Below are 23838 nucleotides of genomic sequence, written 5' to 3'. Positions count from 1 at the left end.
AGTTTGCGTTTGACAAGATGGCGTCAGACTTTGTCCAAGCTATAAACACTTTCATTTCGTTTTCTTTAGTTTATTGTTGTTTTGCGCAAATGCAAGCCAGCCAGAGGTAGTTTCTTTAAAGTTCCTTAATTCTGAACAAGTTATGTGGAAGAGAGAGGAGGTTGTCTCCAGCAGCGATGAAAGTTTGGAGGAGGAAGTTGGGGTTCCTGGAGGTTTTGAAACTGCCGCCGGTGCGTGTAAATTGAAGCCTGTGTTTGATGACATTTTCGCTGATATTCAAGCTAGTATTCCTACCTTGGACTTAGAAGATTCTTCAGAGGTAAGGAAATAACAAGATGCAAAATTGTACTAAAGTTGCTTTCCTTGAAATTACGTTAAAAATTGAACCGCCTGATAGCTTGTGACAATCTTTGTTGCTTAGGCAACATGTACACTTACTCTCAAGGTTTAAGTAACAGTCGATATCAGACAACTAAGGTTTAATCACGTCAAAAGAACCTACTTGGTAAGATTTCCGTACAGCGCCATACATTTATTATGGATGCATGTTTCGACTCCATTGTATTGACTACATATTTGAGTGAAATAATATGAAATTGCTGCAGGCAAAATAATGTATTCAACTGCATGGAAATTATGTTTGACTCGTTTTCAAACTGAGAGTAGCCAGCTGATTTTACTACAGTAGCCGGCAAAAAAAGGTGGTTGCGCGTTACTAATGACAACCCTGACCACTGGGTATCAGGCTTAAAGAGGTGCACAGCATTGAGAGTCAAATTGAGAGTCATTTCAAATAGAAGTAGCACTTGATTTCAGGGTCATCACACAATAGTCCTTCCCAAAAGAGGAGGGAGGAGCGTTAAGTGATGACCCTAAAGTGACATGAAGGAGACTAAATAGCTTGGGGCTGGAGGAGCAACCCACTGGGAGCTAGCATGTTCCAATACAAGTAATTACAACTTGTCCTATAGGCAAGCAAAATAAAGTAAATGTAAGGGAACAAGGGGTTCACAGGCCTGCAGGACTTCTCCAGGCCAGTAAACTTCACTAATAGCTTGTCCAAAGGGAAGATGATTCGTAAAGTTTTCTCTTACCCTGAGAAAAGTTTAAGAATGGCAAGAATCAATACTAGATGTCCATTTTCGAGAGGTGTCAAACTTATGAGAGGTAATTGCCTCTTAGAAAATCAAATGACTAAAGAAAGGTAGGGATCAACTCTAGGTGTCTGTTTTAAGAAGGTGTGTCTAGATCTTTAAAAAGTTTTTAGGATCCAATTTAACTTCACAATAAAATTGCTTTGCAGGAGAGCAATGAGAGTGAAGAACCAGTCTTGTATACAAGAAAAGCATGGCCACTGTCCCCAGATATTTTGGCACAAACTAGCCTTAAAAACAGTGAGCAAGTCTCTTCTCCTTTTGCCAATGCTTCAGACAGTGGTTTGTCCCTTGTCAGCCCTGATGGACGGAGCAGCTCATCACTCTCAGATAGTGAACAGGTTTCTTTTCCTTTATTTTCTTTTTTGAAAATTGGGGGATGTAATTAAGAGTTGGAGGTGATAAGGTTTTATGACCATAGGATAAAGGGGAGGTTAAAATTTTTTTAGTTTCTCACCAAACTGTGTGGTAAAATCTTTTGAAAGGTGTGCAACATATTGGTAATAATGACCTGTTTTTACAAACCAGTTAGGTCATGGTGGTTGCAAATATGTAATGTCCCTTAAAAATCTGCTTCTTTGGATGCTCTCCTCCCTACAATCTTACCCTGTGTATGTTACAGGTCAAAATTAAATGTTTTCACATAAAATTTTTTAACCTAGGTTGACTCTCAATTTCCTTTGTCTCCCAGCCCTAATTCATGAGGCGAGACGAGCAAAATTGAGTATCAACCCAGGTATGAATTTAACTGTGATATATAACATTCAATGATGATACTCCATGCCCTCCTTGTAAGTTTGGGGTTACTGGCACAAAAAAAGTATGTGCATGGGCCTTTGAGTTCAGTACATTCTCTGCAAAAAAACATTATACATGGTTATAAGGCTGTCATGGGAGGTTCCCAAGTTGCCCAAGCCATCAATATTTTTAGGCCAAACTGAATCCTGGAGGGGCAAGAAAAATTATTTTAATTTGAGGTCAGACCTCCCTTTGATAATAGGTATTGGATAAGTTGGTCTGGTATCCCACTGGCTTGTAGATCTGAATCTGCCTGTCTGCTGCTCATAATCACTGCTCATGAGTGCGTAAAGTTGTCATTGTTCTCAAGGAAAGAGTTGGGCATAATAACGCCCTTCTTGTCATTTAATGTTCATTATTTCAACAACAATTATTGTTTTGAGCTGTTTTTATCAGCTCATTTTCTATTTTGAGAAATTCTCAACTTGAATCTGACGTTTGCTGTTTGCCGTATGCCGTATACTTGATTCTTAAACTCTCTATTGTTAGCCATTTATTTAAGTTTTCTAACAGTTTATTCATTAACTGTCTACTTTAGGATAGCATTGAATTGATTGACTCTTCACCTGCTACGCTGCCATCAACTCTAGAAAAAATGACAGTTCCAGCTGATACTGACCTGTTTTCTGAAACCTCTAAATCCAAAGGCATATCTCCTGAGACACTTACTCAAGATGTCAATAACCCTGATAAAGTGGAGCTTAGATTTGATCTGATAAAGCACTTGAACCTTGGTGATTTTCTCCAGCGTACTAATGAGGTTACTGTCTCACCAGTATTTCCACCCACTCTCAGTGACAGTGACGACAGTGATTCCGAAGGCAGTGGCAACAGCTTAATGGAAGAGCTTATAAGACTCAGTAGAAAGCAACAGAATGACGCTGCTCCTGAACCCAATAGTCCCACTGGTCACCTATCACCACGCAGTTTGGAAAGTGCTGTCCACAAGACACATGATGTCAGTGTGATGAGTAGTCCATCTGTGGCCTCTGTAGGAGTCACAGCATCGTTAGATCCTTCCACTCAAAGCAGATCTAATGACACTGTGTTCCTGGACTTAAGAAGCCTTGAGGAGGATACTTCTTCACAGGTGGTGATCATGACTTAAAAGTTTTAAAAGACTTTCAAGTTTTACAAGGAAAGCCTTCACCCACTTTCTTGCAAACTCTTCTTAGATTGAATCAAATTTTTATGACTGTATATAAACTCATGTAGATATTTCTTGTTGTAACAGATGTAAATTTTTTTTTTTGCCCCATTGTAATTTTGTTATTGTATATTATGACAGAATAGCCCAATATAGAGGAGTCATAATACAGTGTACCTATTGATTGGTTGTAACTTTTATTAATGAATAATTCATGAATTTTACAAGTCTAGATGAAAATAATATACCAAGGATTGAAGCTTTCAGCTGCCTAGCACAGTCTTCTTCAGTACGCAAGCTACAGCTAAGAATAAGATCTAGCTGAAGTTGGATCTTTCTGTATATGATTTAGCTGAAGTTGGATCTTTCTGTACATGATTTACAGTCGTGGTAAAAATGTGTGTGAACATTAGGTTTCACCTAAAAACAGGCCATCTGTGATCTGACCATATATTTTCTCTCATAAATGAATAACTGTTTATTAATCTTTTTTCATGAAGAGTCACCAGACATTACCATCTTCAATATGCAGGATACTAGGTATCAGCAATAATTCCACCGAGTAAGTAACATAAATTATTTTTCCAGTTTTAATTTTTCAGAGTAGAAGGATCCAATTTGTTCCCTGGAAATTTCAAGATTGTGTTTTCTCAAGCAACTCCATTTGCTGCCCTAGGGATGTCATTTTTTATTTGTTCAGCAGGTTGTTTAATCAAAAAGAGTGGTCATTGGTTGTATCCATTTTTGTTAAGTCTTGTTTGCTATTAAGCATTGTTTGGGTTTAGTTAGAGCTATGTCTTTGAAATAAGCTGCACTATTAAGGTAGTTTCAACTTATAACATAACCTTGACTTTTATTTAATTTTCAGTTTGTCAAGCAGCTCTGATGAGGAAGAAGACCTTCAACATTGGCAGGATCAGAGGCGAAAGGCGAAAGAGGCTTCTTTGTCCTGTGCAAGGCAGAAAGAGAACCACACTAAAAATTCCGCAGTTCAGCATCAAAATGTGGTTGACCAAAGGAAACCAGCCAACAAGGAGATATTTGAAAGATGTCATATTAAAAATGTGCAGCCAATTTCTGACAAAAGGACTGTACATGTGGCTGTTGAAAATGAAAAGAAGGTGCCGGAGCTTGGAACATCACAGAAGTCAGAAAATTTGCCAAAGACTCGTGAAGTGTCGAAAGGTGAAGTAGTTCATGGCACAAAGCAGGCGTGGGTAGATAAGTCAGATCTTAAAAATGACAAACTGCATGTAGACAATACAATTCTAGACAAGAAAGCGCCAAAGAATGATCTTGTTCATGTCGAGGAACAGACTCCTTCACCTTTCACAAAGAGCGAAAATAAGTCAACTGTTGATAGCAAGGTTAGTCCGAGTCAGAGAAATGATTTGAGAACTATCAATGACATTGTCAGGAAGGATCTGAGCTCACCAAGGACTCAGGAGTTAAAGAAGGCCAGTGTTACACATAAACAAGTACTACCAGAAGAGGAGAAGTCGAAAAGGCAGAGACTTCTAAGGAGTCTCCAGAACTTAAAACCTCAGAGATCTTCCCATGGGCACCACCCAGCTGCTCCTTCAACACCTGTTCTCTTCCATGAGGTAATGTAAATGACTGATGAGAATCTAATTTATTTCACCGCCATTTTTTGCTTGTCACGCCCTAGTTGTGCTGGGACGGAATAGAAATTATTTTACAAAAAACTTTGATCCACGTGCACGAGTCCACGAGTTGTTGTTTTGCTTCATAAAGATACTGAGTTTTAAGCGTTCCCGTTACCGGCGCCATCGTAGTTTCGTAAGGTCCCTGATGACTTGGTTAGGAGGAAGTCACTTTTGACATAACCCGGGGGGGTAGTTCTCCAAAATCCTGACCCTAATTCAGACTTAAGAAATGTTATTTTCCACACCTGTTTCCAGACCCAGCGTCTTAAGGTGACTCGACCCAGTTTTTTTGGGGGGGTACCATCCTACTTTGAAGCTCTCTGGTATCCCCACCTTTACTTTTATCGTAAGTCTAACACATAGAATGGATAACATATAGATCAATCTACAATATAACATAAAAGTTTTGGCGATCGGAGTAAATGTCACGTGGTTATAACGCCACGCCCCTTTGAGGTCTGAGTCGAAAATCTGCTGTTGCGGGCATTTTTTCGTGAAAATCTCTCGGCTACACATAGTGCGCATTAGTGCCTTACGCTGAACAGAGTTTCACCAAAATCGCAAAGACCCAATTCGAGAAATTCAGCGGTTTCCAAATTTAGGTCATAATTTATGCGAAAATGATAAGCAAACTTACACGGATTATATCTAATAAACTATGAGATTCATCTCTTTATTTTGGGCATCGTTTTAACAGATGGGTCCTTGCAAGTCAGCAAAACGCTTTAGGGCCTTGTAAATGCGCGCGATTTCAAGCAAAGCAAACATATAGAAATTATAGTTTTCGCTATTTGTTGACGTTTGTCAGCGTTTAAGAGTCCTTCTCACGAAAAAAGCATTTTCTTAAAAATTCGTAGTTTTTTTTCCTTCAAATTTTTTCAGGGCCACAATTGATTAACTAACTACCCGGACTCTGAATTTCATGGTCATTGAAAAACTGTGACATTATCTTCTATAAGCCCAAACTTGAGTAAACATTGAAGATTTTTAGCGTTTTGGCTGAGTTTGTGCTTTGGGAGTTGTCTGTTGTTTCTAGTCTGTCATTATACAGCATTCTTGTTCAGCACGCGTGCAATGACCACGCTTGGCTGACTTCCGAATGCTCACCGAGATATTCCCGTCACGACTTGGTTTAATTATTGGCTTGCATTAAACCTATGAAAAAATGATATTTTTTTACTAGTAAGTAGATTTAGTGTGTAGCACTTCTTGATTTTTTTGCAAAGGCACAAGAAGCACGAGAATTGATTAAAAATTGTGACTTAAACCTCTATGTATCAAGCGATGGCCTGTCTCACTGTACCAAAATTATTATATCTCGGTGAGCATTCGGAAGTCAGCCAAGCGCGGTCTTTGCACGCGTGCTGAACAAGAATGCTGTATAATGACAGACTAGAAACAATAGACAACTCCCAAAGCACAAACTCAGTCAAAACGCTAAAAATCTTCAACGTTTACTCAAGTTTGGGCTTATAGAAGATAATGTCACAGTTTTTCAATGACCATGAAATTCAGAGTCCGGGTAGTTAGTTAATCAATTGTGGCCCTGAAAAAATTTGAAGGAAAAAAAACTACGAATTTTTAAGAAAATGCTTTTTTCGTGAGAAGGACTCTTAAACGCTGACAAACGTCAACAAATAGCGAAAACTATAATTTCTATATGTTTGCTTTGCTTGAAATCGCGCGCATTTACAAGGCCCTAAAGCGTTTTGCTGACTTGCAAGGACCCATCTGTTAAAACGATGTCCAAAATAAAGAGATGAATCTCATAGTTTATTAGATATAATCCGTGTAAGTTTGCTTATCATTTTCGCATAAATTATGACCTAAATTTGGAAACCGCTGAATTTCTCGAATTGGGTCTTTGCGATTTTGGTGAAACTCTGTTCAGCGTAAGGCACTAATGCGCACTATGTGTAGCCGAGAGATTTTCACGAAAAAATGCCCGCAACAGCAGATTTTCGACTCAGACCTCAAAGGGGCGTGGCGTTATAACCACGTGACATTTACTCCGATCGCCAAAACTTTTATGTTATATTGTAGATTGATCTATATGTTATCCATTCTATGTGTTAGACTTACGATAAAAGTAAAGGTGGGGATACCAGAGAGCTTCAAAGTAGGATGGTACCCCCCCCAAAAAAACTGGGTCGAGTCACCTTAAATCCATACCCGTTTTCATACCTAGTATAGGTAGAAATTAAGTCATCATTCTTAGACTAGAGCTCGATCAAAAAGGATTCATTAAAATCCATTCCGAATTCACATATTACTCTTTCTTTCTGATTCATTTGGAATTGAACCGATAAATACGTTTATAAACTCCCGTAGTTTCCTTGAAAACCATACCCATTTCCAGACCAAAATGGGCTAATCTATATCCGTTTTCAGTCGGAAACATCGCAAAAACCATACCCTTTGGGGCGGCACATACCTGTATGGCTTATATAAGGGAGTGCCCCCCCCCCCCCCCCGCCGGGTGACATAAGTGCTTGGGCAACCCTGACATGCATGGCTTAAGAGGGGACTTCAAGGGGAATTTTCAGATGAAGATGTCTGAGATGTACCCTAATGAGAACAAACCAAATACTGTCATCTGTCTCTAACGCACTACTAATCATGATACTTATAATTCAATAAAACGTTGCTTTGGCAATAGGTCATTGGCCATTGGGCTTTAAGCACTGGGCAGATAGAATTCACTGCAATGACCTGCTTACAATGTACATGTAAGAGACCACCAAACAATAGCTTCACAGTGCGCAATTCCTAATGCCAAAAGCAACCTTCATTGAATCAGTGTGGTTGAATCCTTCAACCCTTTAAGTCCCAATATCAACATACAAATTCTCCAAACTGGTCTCCATACATTTCCTTTAAGAATTAGTTGAGAGAATTTAATATAAGATCGAGGCATTTTCTCTTTCGTAATCTTTGTTAATTCTCATAACCTTACCTCTTGGCAATGTATGGGGATTGGTAGGAGAAAATTGATGTTGATCACTATTGGCACTTAAAGGGTTAAGATCCCTTTCAATCAGTAATATTTGCGCCGCCATTCTCTGTTCTCAGGAAGCCTCATACGAGAGTGATGTTATCAGTTTACCAGATTATGACGCAAATACTTCTTATCTGCTGTTAAGCACCAAACTATCAAGCTGCGGAGAGCTGTCTGTCATCCGCCAGGGAACAAGAGGAGCGACTACTCCGGATACACACTGCTTCTCACACCTTGTGGCCTTTCTGGCCTGTTTAGTAACTCCCAGTGTGAACACTACAGATTATGCTGAGGTGTGTGGTGCACCCTTCTATGTCGTAGGCTTTCAGCAAAGCTGGCATGAAGGACAGCTCAAGATTGATATTGGGATTTGCAGTCGTGCTGAGATAGGGGAAAACCAAAAGAAATCCAAAGCAAACAATTCTTTTAGACTGGCTGTTAGCAAGTTTCTCTCTACCAATTCACTACACACTGTCTTTGCTTGCTTTTCTGAATTCACGCCTATTCCCGAATACCTCACAGAGATAATGACAAGCAAGAGGAATTTATCCACCCTGCTAACTGTGAACTCCGACCCCGAAGCCATGCACCGTGTGTTTGGAGCTAAGCCCGGATTCTTCTGGCAGACAATGGAGTTGGACGATTACCCGACTGAAGAGAAAACCGGAAGTAAAATTTGCCAGGGACCTGAGATTCAGAACACGGTGATGCTGCTACAGCATTCGGTGTTTCATTCGCCGTTCTGTTTGGTTGATGTGCTGATGCGCGCACGCAGCAAGGCTTTGGATATTTCTGGTCTAAGGCTGGCTTACCACAGAGAATATCCCAAGGAAAAATCAGGTATAAATCGACGGTAGACTTTGTCTTTGTGTGCACCATATTTTCTCGATTAAACCGAGTTAGACTGCTTTCCATTCAGCAAATGTTGAAGGAAATTATTGCGTATTTGACGTTCCTTTTGCCGTCGCCGTCGTTGTTGCTAAAGCAAAGGAAAGCCAGTTTCAAATAAATTAGAAATAAACGTTAGATTTAAATATACGGTAGATATTCCATGGAAGCGATCCCTTGTTTGCAGTTGATCAGCCTCTGGAACGACCCTTTTTTCGTTGACCTTTGTTTGTAACAGGGAGTTTCTTATGACCTTGAATTGATTTTTGCCTGAACAAGTCTAACACAGTCATACTGTAAGTAAGCAATTAAATAGATTAGCGAACAGAGGATAAGAGAAATTTTAGTAAACTTCAGATATAACACGCTTCCTGTGTACTTTACTACACAACAGAGCACAGTCAATAAGTTAATTAAGGGCTCCTTTTTTTTACAGCGAATGAGTCTCCACTTCCGCTCTCATTGCTACCTGAACAAACGCCAGCCGAGATTTCCGTCTTGGTGATTGCACTTCGTGGTCCCCAGGCCATCTCAAGGTGGCAGGACGAGGTAGGTCCTGTGGATGCTAAACTCGCACAACGAACGGACCCCAACTCATTACGAGCCCTGTACAGCAACGGAGCAAAGGCAGACCACTTATTTTGGTGCCCAAGAAATTCGCAGAGTGCGGGGACCTCTCTAGCACGATGGTTTGGAGGTCGGGTCCCGGAAAGTGGTGTTGTAAACATCGGGTCTAATGATCCTTTGGAGGTGGATGATAAGAAAAATAAAGTTTCGCCTAGTGGAAAGGGACGGAATGCTGCCAAAGCCCAGGAACTTCTTACGAGTTCCCTTTACACCACTTGCAGACCGCCACCGCACTTTTTGACCTCAGTCATTGACACAGGCATTTTCTTCGTCCTTTCACCAGCTGTTCCCTTTAGGTATCTAGGAAAGGTGCTCTGCATGTGCTTTGAAAAAGGCTTTAGTCCTCAAGGTATCAAACGCTTGCGATTAAATCCTAATCACTTTGGCGGATTGGGTCTTGCGCCTGAAGTTTTATCCGCGTTTTGTCCCAGACGTGAAAAGCAATCGAATGGCGTCTTAAAGACACCGTCCCCAGTGGCATCTACAATTCTCTTACTCAGACGTGAAAACGCAATTCATCATGCCATATCAGTTCTCAAACCACTTGCAGACTCCATCGGATTGCCTCAGTCGAGTTTTCTCTGCGTGCCTTATACTGACTCCATGTTCAAACACCTTGGCGGTGATTTTTCGCATTGTCCGGACCCAGCTGCCTACCCTGTGGATCTTCTGAGGCATGCTTTTCACTCAAATCCTGAACTAGAGCAAGTCTGCGTTGTAACGCTGTTGAAGGAGAAAGCTACCATCTCTGCTGGAGAGGTTCTTAGTGAGCTTCTTCTAGAAAGAGAAGGGCTAGAGGCAACGAAAGAAAAGTTGTCTTCCAGTTGTGGATTTGAACTTTTAGGGCTCAAGCTTCTCTCTTCGCTATCCATTCATCAGGCTAAAGAGTTTACCCCATGTAAGATTGGTGACGCGTTGTGGAAAAGAAGCCTCCAAAGCCTGACATCGGGCCCTGCGTTGGTCTTAGCTCTGAGAGGAGTCGACGCTTTTGTGCGGCTGCAGCGCTTTGTAGAATCGCATTCAGATCTGACCAAGGCAAAACTTTCTAAAGACATCGTTTCCCAAGAAATGCTCATGTCCTGCACGCCTGAACTGGCTTGCCGGCAGCTGTCAGTCGTTTTCTTTGACAGGGAATTGTTCTCCGACCAATCAGCGCGTAGGAACCTTCACCTCCTGCCCCCACCCCGGAGAGTAGTTAGAAGTGGTTCTAGTGGTAGCAGTGAGTCCCTGAATGACGCTGACGGTTCCAGGAAACAGAGAAACAGGAGAATGGCTCTCAGCAAGTTACCATTGAAGGCCTCTCTGGGCAGTGTGGAGACGCTAAGATATGAGGATATGCCAGTTCTCCAGAGCTTGCTGGAAAAACCCCGCGTTATACCCACAGTATGTATTCTGAAGCCAGGCATCGCGTCTAAGCATCTTGGCAAAGTGCTCAAACGCCTTGGTCAGGAGGGATTCTCCGTAGCTGGCATGAAAATGATGATCCTGTCGTCTGTAGACGCATCCACTTTGATGGCTAATCAGGTAAGAATGGGCAAATTTTCCTCTTATTTCTATACGAAACATCACCAGGAGTGGGCAATTTTTCTGAAAAGCAATTTTATAAACGTTATGGAGATAGTTTATTGTTCCTTAAGCGGTTTAGTTGACCTTTGTAACATTGAAAACTTAGTTACAAGAAAAGGAAAACTGCGTAAAGATGCAACATGTTCTAGTTGTCATGCGTTTAGGCATGGAGTGAAAGCTCCACTGAACTACACTGTCAGTCACATTACGTTCTAATTCGCTTCGCTCAAACGAACGTAAATTATTTACCGCTTAAATAACCGCAAAGACCAGGCGAAGTCAGATATGGGTGGATCGCGTGCGAACCCTAACATGCGAGTTCACGTACTGCACCCTACAACCCCCCCCCCTTCCCCAATGTTGGTTCCACAAGAGTATTTGGGCTTCAGCTTCTTGAAAATCAACGTTGAATGAGATAGATGGGAAGAAATCAGCGAGCTTTATCACATTTTGTAGTTAGATTTTGGCCTATTTTTTCGATAGTTGCAAAAGATAGGAAATTTTGGCCATATGGATCTCACCATAGATCACCAGAGTTTATGTTTCCGTTTGGTGGAACATTTACTGCTCCACCAAAACAATGCAACCTCGTCCCCAGAGCTTCTCGGTTGCCCTTCCTTTTTGTGGCGATTATTCTGTACTAGTGACGTCACTTTCCGAATATCGCAAACGTCTTCCAAATTTGGTCAAGTGATTATGAAGACTGAGCAGTAGGATGTGAGCCAATCAGAAACGGAGAAATATTTTGAATGAATAATAATGTATCCTATCATTCCCTCGCCCTTTTTACTGAATTACATGGTGTGACATTGCAGAAGGAAGACCTTCAGCGTCATGTTAGTCACATGACTTCCGGTCCCGTCTTCGCGCTCTGTCTACAGCGTGAAAATGCTGTGGGGCGTCTTCAAGAGGTACTGGGACCCAGTGATGCTCGTCTGGCCAAGCGACAGTCTCAGTTCTTTCTGCGAGGTTCATTTGGAGAGGATTCTGTTCGAAATGCCTTTTACGGTACGTGAAAGAAAATGGGGAAAATTTTACGCTGATTTTTCTTGGCTAAACGATTTAATAGTGAGCTTAAGCAAAGACGTCAACCGGAAGTGGTCTTTTTTTCATTTTTGAACGGTGGTTTTGCCCAAATGTTTGGACAAATCATCTCTATAATAGTCAAGGCACTCAGAAATATAAATTTGGTATTGTCAAGGGGCTTTAAAATGAAAAAGACCTCACTTCCAGTTGATGTGCATCGCTCAAAAACGCCTTAGCTTAAGCTCTTTATTATTTCTTTTTGTCACCCTTTGTCACGCATAGAGTCTTAATTCTCTCTTCAGTAATATTCAAAGCTACAATCTTGGACAAAAAGTGTTTTTACACTATCTTACCCGCAGTGCGTCCATCCCGCGGTTTTTGTCCCGTAACGACCCGTTCCCTCACCCCACCTTGGTCAATGTTGTCCAGTTGGTGGGGGGAGAATGATCCAGCGGGACTTTGTTTCTTTGGGAATAAGGGGAAGAATCTGTAATTTCTAGTGACTAGACATGACAACCTCCATACCTTTTAACATATTCTTAAGATTGTACCTTTATCCGGCAATCTTTGTTATAGCTGAAATGATAGCCAGTCTTTCACCTAGTATTTGATTCGCTCGACCTCAGCCATAACCTCTAAAACAAAAAACAACAGCAACAACAACAAAACGAAACTAAAATAGGAGTTTCCGAATCTTGAATGCACTTGTTTACCAGTCTACTCATCATATTTGAAGGTTTTTCCATACTCATAATTTCTTACACGGTCACTTTATCCCAGGATCTGCTACATACGAGGAAGCTATCAGAGATGTGAAGCTTCTGTTTGCTGAAGGCGTTTGCTGTCCACCTTCCATCGACCTCAAAGCAGAAGAGGTATGTCAGTAAGAAAAAACGAAAAAAAAAAGAAAGAAAAGAAAACAGAAAAAACGAAAAAAAAATTCAACAAAAAGGTTAGAAAGCAGCAACTCCGTGATTTCCGCGCTGTGGCCAGTACCTGCGCATGCGCAGAGTTATATCACACTGGAGCAATGGCAATCTTGTCTCCAGAGCCTCTGTTACTTTTGTCCAGCGGAGGATCGCGGCCTCTGGGAACGAGATTGGAGCAGTGAAAGCCATACCGCATATAGCAGAGATTTTATTTTGTCGGTCAGTCAGTTCGCTTCAGTTAATCGCAATCGCCGTCTAGTAGCTGTTTTTTATTGATCAGTTTACTGTAAGTACTTTCCAAGTACCTTTTTATGTTAACGTTGGCCAGACAGATTGCACATCAACAAATCGTGTCAGCTGTCGTGTATTCAGTAGAAGACGAAAATAGTTACAGGAAGCCAAATATATTGTCACGGATTATGCAAACAAAAATTCCCATATCAGTATAGTTCGCAGAATAAAACCCCAAATAAACTAGGATTACTTTTAAATTTCATGCATGTTCAACGGTTTTAATTTCTGCTTCTAGATCCCATGCCTCGCACTGGACGATATTTTCAGCGTCACAGCCAAGAGAGAGCTGGTGAAGCTAACCGCTGAAGAACAAGCCAAAGTCGATACTGGCCCAGGAATGACTTTACTACCAAGTTCCTTGCTCGAGATCAACTGTTTATTATTACTGCCGCAAATGCTCGATTGCCGAGCTCAGCATAGCAGTCGGCGGGTAGCTAGTATCAACTATGGAGAGATCATAGAAGCGCTACTTACCGCTGGCTTTCATTTCATTGGGCTACGATTGCTGCTTCTTGGAGTGGCCGAGGCCGCAGACTGTGCCAAGTTGTACAGCGGTTGTTTGCCTGCTGGTTGGAAAGCTCATCACCTTGTAAGGGCGTAGCCTCTTGTGTTCATCTCAGTGAAGTGTCTTGGTGTTTAAGTAATCTAGGTTGTAGGCATACCGCTAATAGGCAGATTTAGCAAAGGTAACGCGACGGCAGTGACCACGGCGCGCGCAAATATAATCAAACGACTGGCTTGACCAATTGCAGAGCCTCCAATTGGGCACCGCAAATCGCGTTCAATCCTTTTCGCGCGCTTTCCTGTCGTCAACTTATGTTCCCGTTCTGTTGCTAAATCAGCCTAATGTAATTTTTAACTTTAAATTTTAGAATAACCAAAGCATTTCCCATTCGACTTGAGAAAAGAAAAGGGGACTCTAGCCGAAACGTGTCCCGCAATGGTTTCTGGGATCGTTACTGATGACGCGCCGCTCAGCTTTTGGCCAATTTTTCCCTGTCCCTAGTAACAGTCCCAGAAGTCTTTGCGAAAGTTAACTCGTCCCAGTTTCCTTCTCGTTTCTAATGTGGCGAATTGCAGCAACATCGACCCCAGGGCGCTTTTCCCTGGCTTTGGAAAAGCGCCCAGGGGACGAGGTTGGAATTGCAGCATTTCGTTTCAGAGACATAACACGATTATTGATGGACAGTTTCATACAAATCACTGTGTTTGGTCAGCCCAAGCCTCTAGCTGATGCCTTTCTTCATAGGAATGCCGAAAAGATCTAGCACTTTAATTCAATGCACAACAATTTCACAACTGTGATTGACGATGTTATTGCCTAACATCGTAAGCATAGGCACAAGTAACACGTGCGTCGCAGTAACTTGCTAAATACAGTAATCGGTGCTTTTTTCCTAATAACATGACTAGCAATTGTCTGTGCCTGGGTTTTTGCTCCACTTGTACTTGCATTGTAGATGTAAAACAAGGCTTTACTACTTGCAAATCATTGTAGTTAAGAATTAGTGAGCTGTCGGTGACGGACGGGTTTGATTTCTCAGTCACACTAATTCACCTTCCATTTAATGACAGGTGAATGTTGTGTGATCGCAGAAGTCAAGTCACTAAACATAATCTTCAATCAAAGCACTGGATTTTTAGAAGTTGTTTTTGTCAAGGAACCTGTGAGAAAATTATTTGGGAAAACGTTAACAAATTCATCACTATTGGCACTTTTTAGGCAATTTCAGTCCATAACGGATCAATCACATATAATAGCTGTTTTGGATCAGTACAGTTTTTTATAGGGTGTTTTCATATGACGTCACGGCGGCCATATTGGTGTCCCAAAACAATGAAACGACGGCCATGTTGGTGTCCTAAACCAGTCCTGTGGGAGTTGAACTCTTTACTTATGCAAACGCTTTCTTTTGTTCCAAAAAATTTGCATAGATGCTGGTTATTTGGATGAAAACGCTCTATAGACCATGGACAGCCTTTTTCGTTCGGTAATCACGTGATAGACTCGTGACGGTACGGCCGTACGTGCGCAGACTCTGGGGGAGGGGAAGGGAAAGAAGGAGCCTCTGGTCAAAAGTGGAGGGGAGCCCTTGGCATGCAACCTAAACATCAAAATAGGTACTTGAAACCGTAAGAAATCACACGAAGAAGGACAGAAAAGCCAAAAAGTAGCAAGGATAGGTAAACTTAAGAACTTAAAAACTGATTATTTACAGAGAAACTTTAAAAACAGTGAACCAACTTTTTTTCTCAGTTTGTATCCTTGGGTGACTCAAAAGGCTCCGTCATTCATATATGTTTGTTATCAGTGTTATGAGGCAATGATTTTGTCAATAGGGAGCATAAGCAAGTACGTTTTTGAGCGACGCACGTCGATCAACCGGAAGTGGACTTTTGCCATTCATGGTTTTGCCCGAAAATTCCGTCAGGCAAATCGTCTCTGTAAGAGTAAAGACACTTAGTAATACAAATTTGTTAGTGTCAAGGGATATTTAAAAAAAACTTAAAATGCATCACTTCCGGTAGACGTGCTGCACTCAAAAACGCCTTTACTTTAATCAGCTCTCTTATAAAAGGAGTTTCTCTTTTAAAACCATTTGTAGTTTAAAGCTCGCAGATAAAAAAATATAAGTAGGCAAAGCATTGAAAATACCATCACCCAACCCGTTTAAAGACCTTGTATCGCTGCTCAATGACTTGACAAACTATACCGCCTGTTAATATTGAGGTTACTCTTGTGTGCACGCATATTTGCCATCTCGGAAGTTACTTTCCTCGTTAACCTGAAGCATTCGCTGTTACTTCCTGCCACAGACAATATGAATTCTGCAGGTCAGCATCGTTGTAGTGCAGTACTACTAATTGTAAGACACGTCAATACCCATATTGATTATGGCGCTATAGAAATAACTGTTATTATTATTTTTATTATTAGTTGTTCATCACTCCAGTATATATAAATGTATATTTTTATTTTAAAATGCTAAGTTAGCTCTCTGTTAGGCGATAGAGAGATTTTCGTATGTTCTTGAAAAATGGTTTCGGTAAGTGTTTGTTATTTGTTTTATGAGCCAATGGATGAAAAGAACAAAACATGGACTCTTCGTTTTCACACCCAAGAAAACCCTAATATGGAGAAGGCATTGTTCGATTGACCAATCGTGTTACAGTATGACGTCAAAGCGATTTCTAGAAAGTTCTTCGGGCATGAAGATTTTCAGCCGAGCGTTCGCTTAACGTGTGTTTGTATCCGTTCGATAAACCAATCAAATCGCTTTATTTCCGTTCGCTTGTTGTTTCTGTTTTGTTCGCGCGTTTTCATTTGAAGGTCATACGAAAATCGCTCTAGCTCTGAAGATGATAGTGGCACTCAAAACGTGGTCAGAAGTAAGGCCTCAGGTCTTTCTGCAGAAAACCAGTGCGCATTCATTGGGGGGGAAATGAATGCGTGACGAACGAACCCCAAAGGACGTCTGCGGGGAGGCTCAGGTTATCTGCGGTAATTTGCGTTGCTACTCTTGCACTTAATTTCTCTCCTTTTTTTTTTTCAAAGCATGGCGTTTTAAACTTTGCTCTAATTACGAAGATATCATTATCAATGTCTCTATTTTTTTGTAAATTAGGCTGCTCAACTTTCCAAGACGCCTTGTATTGTCATGGCTGTGTTGCGTGACGGTGCTGTCACATGTTATGATACACTGTGTGACAGGTGAGTGCATATAATTCGTCGGGTTTATAATAAAAAGATGGAGGAAGATACTAACGCAGGGTAACTGTGATTTAAAATATTATATTAATTTCTTAACCTAGTATAAGCACCCAGGAGTTCTTAAAAATGAGAAGTGTTTGTGCGTTCAAAATCGATGGAAGGATTGGTTCATGGTTTATTAAGTAGTGCGCACGCGTGAAGCGTCATTTTGGCGGGAAAAGTGGTAGCCGTCGACATTCTACTACGGGTTTCGGAACTAAGTTATCAAATATTAGAAGTTCCTCGTTTAATAAAAGTAACCGCGCAACTGCAACAACAACATCAACAATAACAAACAAAAGAAAAGAAGTAAACAGAGACTTAATAAACTTAACACTTTTACTAAAACACGCACTATTTAAATTATAATTGCAGCTCTCCAAAATTGAAAAAGTCCGGAAATTACATGTTAGCAGGGAGGACGCTTAAAGAGGTAATCTTAAAAGTTGCAGGTGACCAACTTCCATTAGTGCTTGTTCTCATTTGCTGTCAGAGTTTCTTCCCTTTTTGCGAGAGAAGTGCGAATGCCCGTTGTGTTTGTTTTCATTTGTTATGAGCAACTGATGTTACAAATTGGTATGAGGGACTAACTGAAGAATACCAGAATGGTACAAAGGAAAGGGCTAGTCGGCGAGGCTGGTGAAAGGACTGAGATACCAGATGGTTACCATGAGCAGAGCATGATACATCACTGCGGACCCAAGACTGAGGAGGGCATCTAAATCTTTTTACTTATAAGAATAACGAGAATGTTCAAAGTTACATACATACATAAGTATTTTATTGGCTCGTCCCCACAGGGCTTTTCAGAGTCAATGTTACAATAATAATTAAAAAAAATACAGTTACACAGAAAGCTAAAACCACGAAAAATAATTAACTAAACTAGGAGACGTCGGAAGTAGTTTCTTGATCAGTGGGCGGGAATAATTCTTTTGATTGTCAGTTCGACGTTCGTTGAGATGTATATTCCGAACAGTCTCTCAGAATATACACTCACGTCCTTGGCGGTTGGTTGCGTATTAATCTCGGACTTCCGTTAATACCTTATAGTTGGAGGTATTTAAAGTTTCACTATACAGCTTTCACCAAATCCTCTAAAATCCTTCCGCCCTTATATTGTATGATGCTGGTGAGATTCGTTAATGTAACGTTTGAATTTGTGAACGAAATTCTATGGTGCTCAGTACCATTTTAAATGAAACCTTTTCGGTAGAACTTCGGTATAGTGCTATTTTTCGAAGAGCTTCTCAGGATGTTACAAAACAAATTTAAGTTGTGATGTTTTTTCTCATTTTGGCCAATGTCAAAAGAGGAAGGGTTAAACAGACAGATAAGAGGTTTGGACTTCCCGCCCCCCACCCGTTAAAACAGGGAACATTATAAAAAGGTGTCCATATCACAGAGGTATCCGTTAGGAAAGTTTCAACTACTCTAAAATACAGCGGTATCAGTGGGTGTGTCGCTCATTATACAACCTAAGTCCCCGTTGTTTGATTTTCAGCAGCTGTGAAACTTTTTAGGGGCATTTGTTGGCTTCTTGCCTTTTTAAGGCGTTACGTTCTATGAATTGTTCTATGAATTACTACTCAAGTAAAATTCCATTCGTTCTTTAGCTATTATTGTTTTTGTATACTCAAACGGATAAAATTTCGTATTTGCCAGACCGAAATAGAAAAATTTCATCTGAAACACAGCTGCGCTATTGAAAACATTTGAAATTGCTACGAAAGGCACCTTTTTGCGTTGAAAAATTCCGCAAAGTTTCCTTTTTATTTCTCCTTCTCTATAGGGTATAACCATTTGAGGCTGTTTTTGTTTTTCGACAAAATTTAAAAGTTCTCCACAAAAAAGGCCTACAAAAAGGCCTTTCATCTCTGAAATCTTGGAAAATTTGTTGTGGAAAATAGATCAAGGTTTTAACATGAATACCTTTTTTAGCCTGCTAGCCAATATTATAGACAGCAAAATCTTGTCTTGCTTCACCCGATAAGTTTTGCCGAGCTTAGCAACCTTCTAAATGGGCGTCTTAGGTTACTTACACTACGTTAGGTATTTTAACCCATAACTTACTGTCAGACTTGGCTTCAATGAATTTAATTTTCGTAGATCATTGATTGCGTGTAAAGTTTCCACCTTACGTTTTCGAGCTGTCCTTCCCTTTCAGCATCCTTCTGAATGGCTGCTTTAAATAATGCCTTTTTTCTAACTTAGACTTTGCTTTAATAGCTTTAATTTCGTGGATCAGGATGCGTCTTTCTACGTCTTCCGCCTTTAGTGTGGTCGTATTCTCACATATACGGAGCACCCTATTTCTGAACCAGAAACTGAAATTACTCTCTCTAGTAAAAAAATCCTGTTGTAGCATTCTAATGGCTTTGATGAAAGGAATTGGCAACAACTTTTTACATGTCCATATTTACTGTGGAATGCAACCAATTAAACGCACCCTTATTTGAATCGCGAGATATGCCAAAAAATACTGCGCCTTTGATTAGAACAAGTTAAATATGATGGCTCTAACCTATGCGTTCTTTTTTTTTTTTCACAGGCCGAGCGAATGATAGAATGCTTTTTCGAGATGTTAATTCCCAACCGAAAAGCGCGGATAACATGAAATCTTCTTTGATTTCCTCCACGACCCAAAGAATGTTGCAGAATCCAGGGAATCTTTCTGAACTGACGGGCAACGATAGGAAATGAATGGCACCGGAACATCGGAAGTACAATTGTTACTGGGTGAAATTAGGCGTTGGAAAATTTTCCGACATTTACTTGACCGACGAAGCCGCTAAAGATATCTTCTCCAGATTACTTCACCTACGCGCTTTCATTTTGATAGCGACTTAAGGACATTTCCGAAAGTTGTAAATCCTATTATCTCAGTTACCGAGCAGAATGTTAGCGCGGTTTCCCTATTGCTTTTTCCAGAGTTCAGCCTTCAGTCGTGTTATTTTAGCACTGACTGCTATAACCTCCGCGTAATTAAAATAGCTTTTTAAGGGGCGGGATGCCAGTGAATTTCCCCCTTCTTAACCAAATGAGTGAATGGAAAGAGTAGCGAAGCCGCATTGTCTAATTGCCTCCTCGTAACGTTTATTTTGGGAGAAGTTAATTTATAAGTTTCCTGTGGTATTTTATTTTTTATTGAGTGGTGGAATTTTGTAGTTTCCTCAATAATACTGAAAATTAATTCGATTTAGGATGCTTAGTGTAAGTGATGACCCGTTTAACCCGAAAGTCGAAGGACAAGTTCTCCTTTCTTATCGCCATACATTTTTGACAGCAGACATGCGGAGAAGTTAAGTTATGCAAAATTTGGTTGATCGTTTACTTGATTCTCACAACATCTTATCCTGATCAATACCCGATTTAAAAAATGAGAAATTAGTCACTGATCATCGTTCACGGGTAAAGGGTTTTAAGACGGTTAGTTTACTAGCAGTGACCCTATCTCGCCCATGCGAGCAAGCTCTCAATTTGTTTCCTTTCGCGTGCGGCTCTCGAGTAACCTCCCGCGAGCCTCCAAATGGAGAGCCTGCTCGCGCGCGGTCTTTAGATTACATTACCCGCCTCGCCTTAAATTATTGTTCCACGTTTTACAGCTTGTCTGGATTTACGAGTGATTAATTTCTACGCCTACTCCATTAGAGGCGTGTATTGAAAACTTTTATAGCAGCTGGCTGCTTAGTGGACGGTCTGTTTGGGGTCTGCCGATTGATATTATGCTTCAAAAACGGAACTTTATATCTGAGTCTTATAACACAAACAGCTCAACACAACTTTCAAAACCCTCGTCGGTAATTCTCTTGCTTACAGTGACACTTGTATTTTCTCGCGGGCTCTTTCTTTCGAAGTTACGTGCATATGCGTCGGAGTAAATTATTTTGGCGTTCTATATTGTACTTCCTATACTTTGTAACAACTTATTTATGGTTCGTTCACCTCAATGACGAAGATAGATCTATTCTTGTGGTCTTTGGATCTCTTTCATACCGGAGACTAGCAGGCTTTGTCTTTTTCCTCTGGTATTTTAAAAAATCGCGTCAAAGAACTTATTATTCATATTTTACGTTCTTGTTGTGGAATCAAAAGGAGAGCTTTCATAGACTTTGTCGAGTGCGCCAGTACAAACAAACAAACTATTCACTGTCAACCCCGGCTGTCAAACACGATCATTCTTTCAAAAACGCGAAATCTTGAACCTTAAAATCCTTCGGCAAGTTTACTAAGGTAGCCTTAGAGACAACGAACTTATTTCCTTAGGAGCTGTTTCGTGAATCATTGCCAAATTCAGATAGTCGGAACTGACCGGCCTGAGGAAGTCAAAAAATAGCCATAACATAGAGGGATGACTTATAAAATAACAAGGCAAATGCTAAAGGAGGAAGGGATGGGCAATAATTGATGAAGATTAGAACGGATTGCAATCAAGGTTTTTCTTTCAAAAACAAAACTATTTAGCTCAAAAGTTTTTCAAAGTTCCGCCCCCAACCATCAATTAGTCTAATGCAATCTACAGTTGCGGCTTTGCAAGCCGGCTTTTTTTTCTGTAACTTTCTTTTACGCATCGCAGTGGTTAAAGAAAACGGTCATGCAAAAGCTAGACAGCTGTACTTTCCGGCGATATTGAGTATGTTGTATGTGGTTTTAACTTTTTGACTGTTTTTGAATCTGCCGGTGAAATATGGTGCCGCGACGGAAAGTTATCTAGCAGTTTTTTCTATTTAAGAAATAAGTTTCTATTTACTGAAGTCGCGGCGATTTTGTGCTGTACATATGTATGATGTAAATTTCAAGAGCATTTGGGGGCTATTGTATATTTTCACAGTGAACGTATTTATTATTGATTGTTAAAATAGCTTGTGATATTTGACGGAATTAGTTTGACTCTGAAGAGAACAATGACTGATATTGAATCTCTTAATTTATTTGGTACGTAATTAATCTTTATTTAGTATGTTTGTAGATTTTCCATAGAATACAAACAAAAATAAAAGTATAAAAAGAGCTTAACTAAGCTGACGTATTTTCTCCGAAAAAGTTGAGTCGCGCTAAAATTACTATGTTGACATAAAAAAGTGGAAGGTCTGGTGGCGTGTTTTTATGCGTCTCTTCCATGTACAGGGCTTTCATATTCCAAGACTCATTCATTCCCTCTCAAAAATAGTTTTTAACACTCAATTTTGGGGTTGGGAAGTAGAAAACAGTTCTTCTTGTCATGGAAATTTATTTTGCTTTGCCTTTTGCGATCCTTAGGATTGGTTTTATCACTGAAAACGAAACGAAGGTATATCGGTTTCATTTTGTCCCCCTTATATTGCCATCGTTCATTACATAGTCATCCTTGGAACGAAAATAAAGTATTGTCAAAGAACTATTATGACGACTGTTTCCTCTTTGGGCGTGTATATTTGACTTTCGGTTATATTTTGGGTAAACTTTAAAGCTATTTTTATCTACAAGAGCCCCACCGCCAGCCTATGCCTGTTCGCATAAAATTTACGTATGTCGTTTTAAGTTTTGACATTTTCTTGACAATTGATCAGCAAACTTTATAAAGCTGGACAACGCTTTGTAATTGTACTATACATCGGACAAGTGTTCTCTTTGTCTCGAGGTAATCGATGTAATCACTTATATAATCCACGTCACCTATCGTCGGTTACTGTAAAAGGATCGGTATAGAAAACAGAGCCAATACTATTTATTTTTGATGCCAGTCACTTTTCATTTCGATGCACCTTAATTTGAGATTTTTGCATTTAAGAAGGCAAATTATAGAATAGAGCACTTAAGCTATTTAAGAGCACAAAATGTTATCGGTAAAAAGGATCTTATGGAAAGCGGCTTTTTTTCAAGGCTATTATAACTGGTGATCTCAATGTAAGTGAGTGGTTGTTGTTTTCAGAATATCACTGAGCAAAGCACCGAACTGTTTCCACGCTTTTTTAACGTGACGTTCTTTTATTCGAGCTCGCTTTCCTACGCGTGACATGTACGTGGATCGCGTGCATAGACACGCGAGGCGTGTCCGGATAGATAGCTTTACACGGCAACACACCCTAATTTGACTTTGCAAACACCAGCTCTTCGTGCTTTAGAAAGAACGCGATGAATATTTGTCCGGCACTCCTAAAGGAATCTGCCGATCGAATGTTTTATTTTTCTGAAAACTAGCGTCTATGCTGTTCTCATAGATTTTCTTTCAATTCCATCATAGCGTGAGTGAAAGTAAGTGAAAACTATTTCGTCGAACTGGAGCAAGTAAATCATTTTCCTCGTACCTTGAGGGTATGAGAGGTTCTTTTATCGTTTGCTTCACCAAAGGAAGACAAAAGTGGCTTTATCAGAGGTAAGTCTTTGTAACAATGGCTTCTTTCCGGTTCTTATGTCTGAGAAAAATTAGAAAATTTTAGGTTAATAGAACTTTGAAATTGCGGTTGTGGTACAACTTTTGAAGTTCTCACGTGGGCGAGTCAGTGGCGAGTTCCCCGCGGCGATATAGAACTGAGTAGCGACAGGAAATTTGCATCATATTTTACCATCCTCAAAAATGTACTGCCGAAAGAAATTTCAAGGAGAATCTAGTGCTCGTAAGCTCTCCATGAAGGCCATCGACTGAAAAACAACTTTGAAAGGTGCTAATCCTAATCTTATTTCAAAAAAAAACAACGACCGCAATGTTTTTTTAAGCTTTTTGATTACATTCACGCGTTTTTTCCTGTTAATATTTAAAGTTCCCTATTTTAGGGTACAAGGGTATTAAGTGTTGTTTCGATTTATTCAGTTATCGTACCGTTTTATTTTTCAGAGCTATTCAGACGACTACGTCACTGCGAAACTAAAAAGTGAATCTAATACAGCCCGCCTCCGGAAACAGATCAATTTTCAAGACAACATTTTATTGTGTGAACCCAACACATTGATCGAATAGTCGTGAGAAACGGCGAGGGTGGACGCGCAGATAAACTGAGAAGCGCAACAGATCAT

The 23838-nt window shown here is 40.3% G+C and overlaps 1 protein-coding gene across 1 annotated transcript; it reads left to right on the top strand.

Annotated features, from left to right (window-relative positions):
* Positions 1–15: 15 nt before the first annotated feature.
* Positions 16–21861, top strand: LOC140949916 (dynein axonemal assembly factor 8-like). Its single transcript, XM_073399072.1, has 13 exons — positions 16–319; positions 1304–1495; positions 2491–3042; positions 3600–3661; positions 3968–4703; positions 7839–8604; positions 9089–10803; positions 11661–11853; positions 12652–12746; positions 13330–13683; positions 16721–16806; positions 17221–17278; positions 19397–21861. The coding sequence occupies exons 1-13, from the start codon at positions 143–145 to the stop codon at positions 19460–19462; spliced, it is 5052 nt and encodes a 1683-aa protein (XP_073255173.1). The 5' UTR covers positions 16–142; the 3' UTR covers positions 19463–21861.
* Positions 21862–23838: the final 1977 nt, after the last annotated feature.

This window comes from Porites lutea, chromosome 10 (assembly GCF_958299795.1).
Source record: "Porites lutea chromosome 10, jaPorLute2.1, whole genome shotgun sequence".
Taxonomy (NCBI): domain Eukaryota; kingdom Metazoa; phylum Cnidaria; class Anthozoa; order Scleractinia; family Poritidae; genus Porites; species Porites lutea.
The sequence above is the reverse complement of the archived record's forward strand: the minus strand, read 5'-3'. Positions and strand labels throughout refer to the sequence as shown.

What these genes read in the sequence shown, in the direction of transcription:
- LOC140949916 (XM_073399072.1), top strand. Translation starts at nt 143, where the DNA reads ATGTGGAAGAGAGAGGAGGTTGTCTCCAGCAGCGATGAAAGTTTGGAG. An exon ending in ATCAGCAATAATTCCACCGA is followed by an intron (nt 3,662 to 3,967) that starts GTAAGTAACATA and finishes TTTAATTTTCAG; the next exon opens with TTTGTCAAGCAGCTCTGATG. An exon ending in CAGGGAGGACGCTTAAAGAG is followed by an intron (nt 17,279 to 19,396) that starts GTAATCTTAAAA and finishes TTTTTTTCACAG; the next exon opens with GCCGAGCGAATGATAGAATG.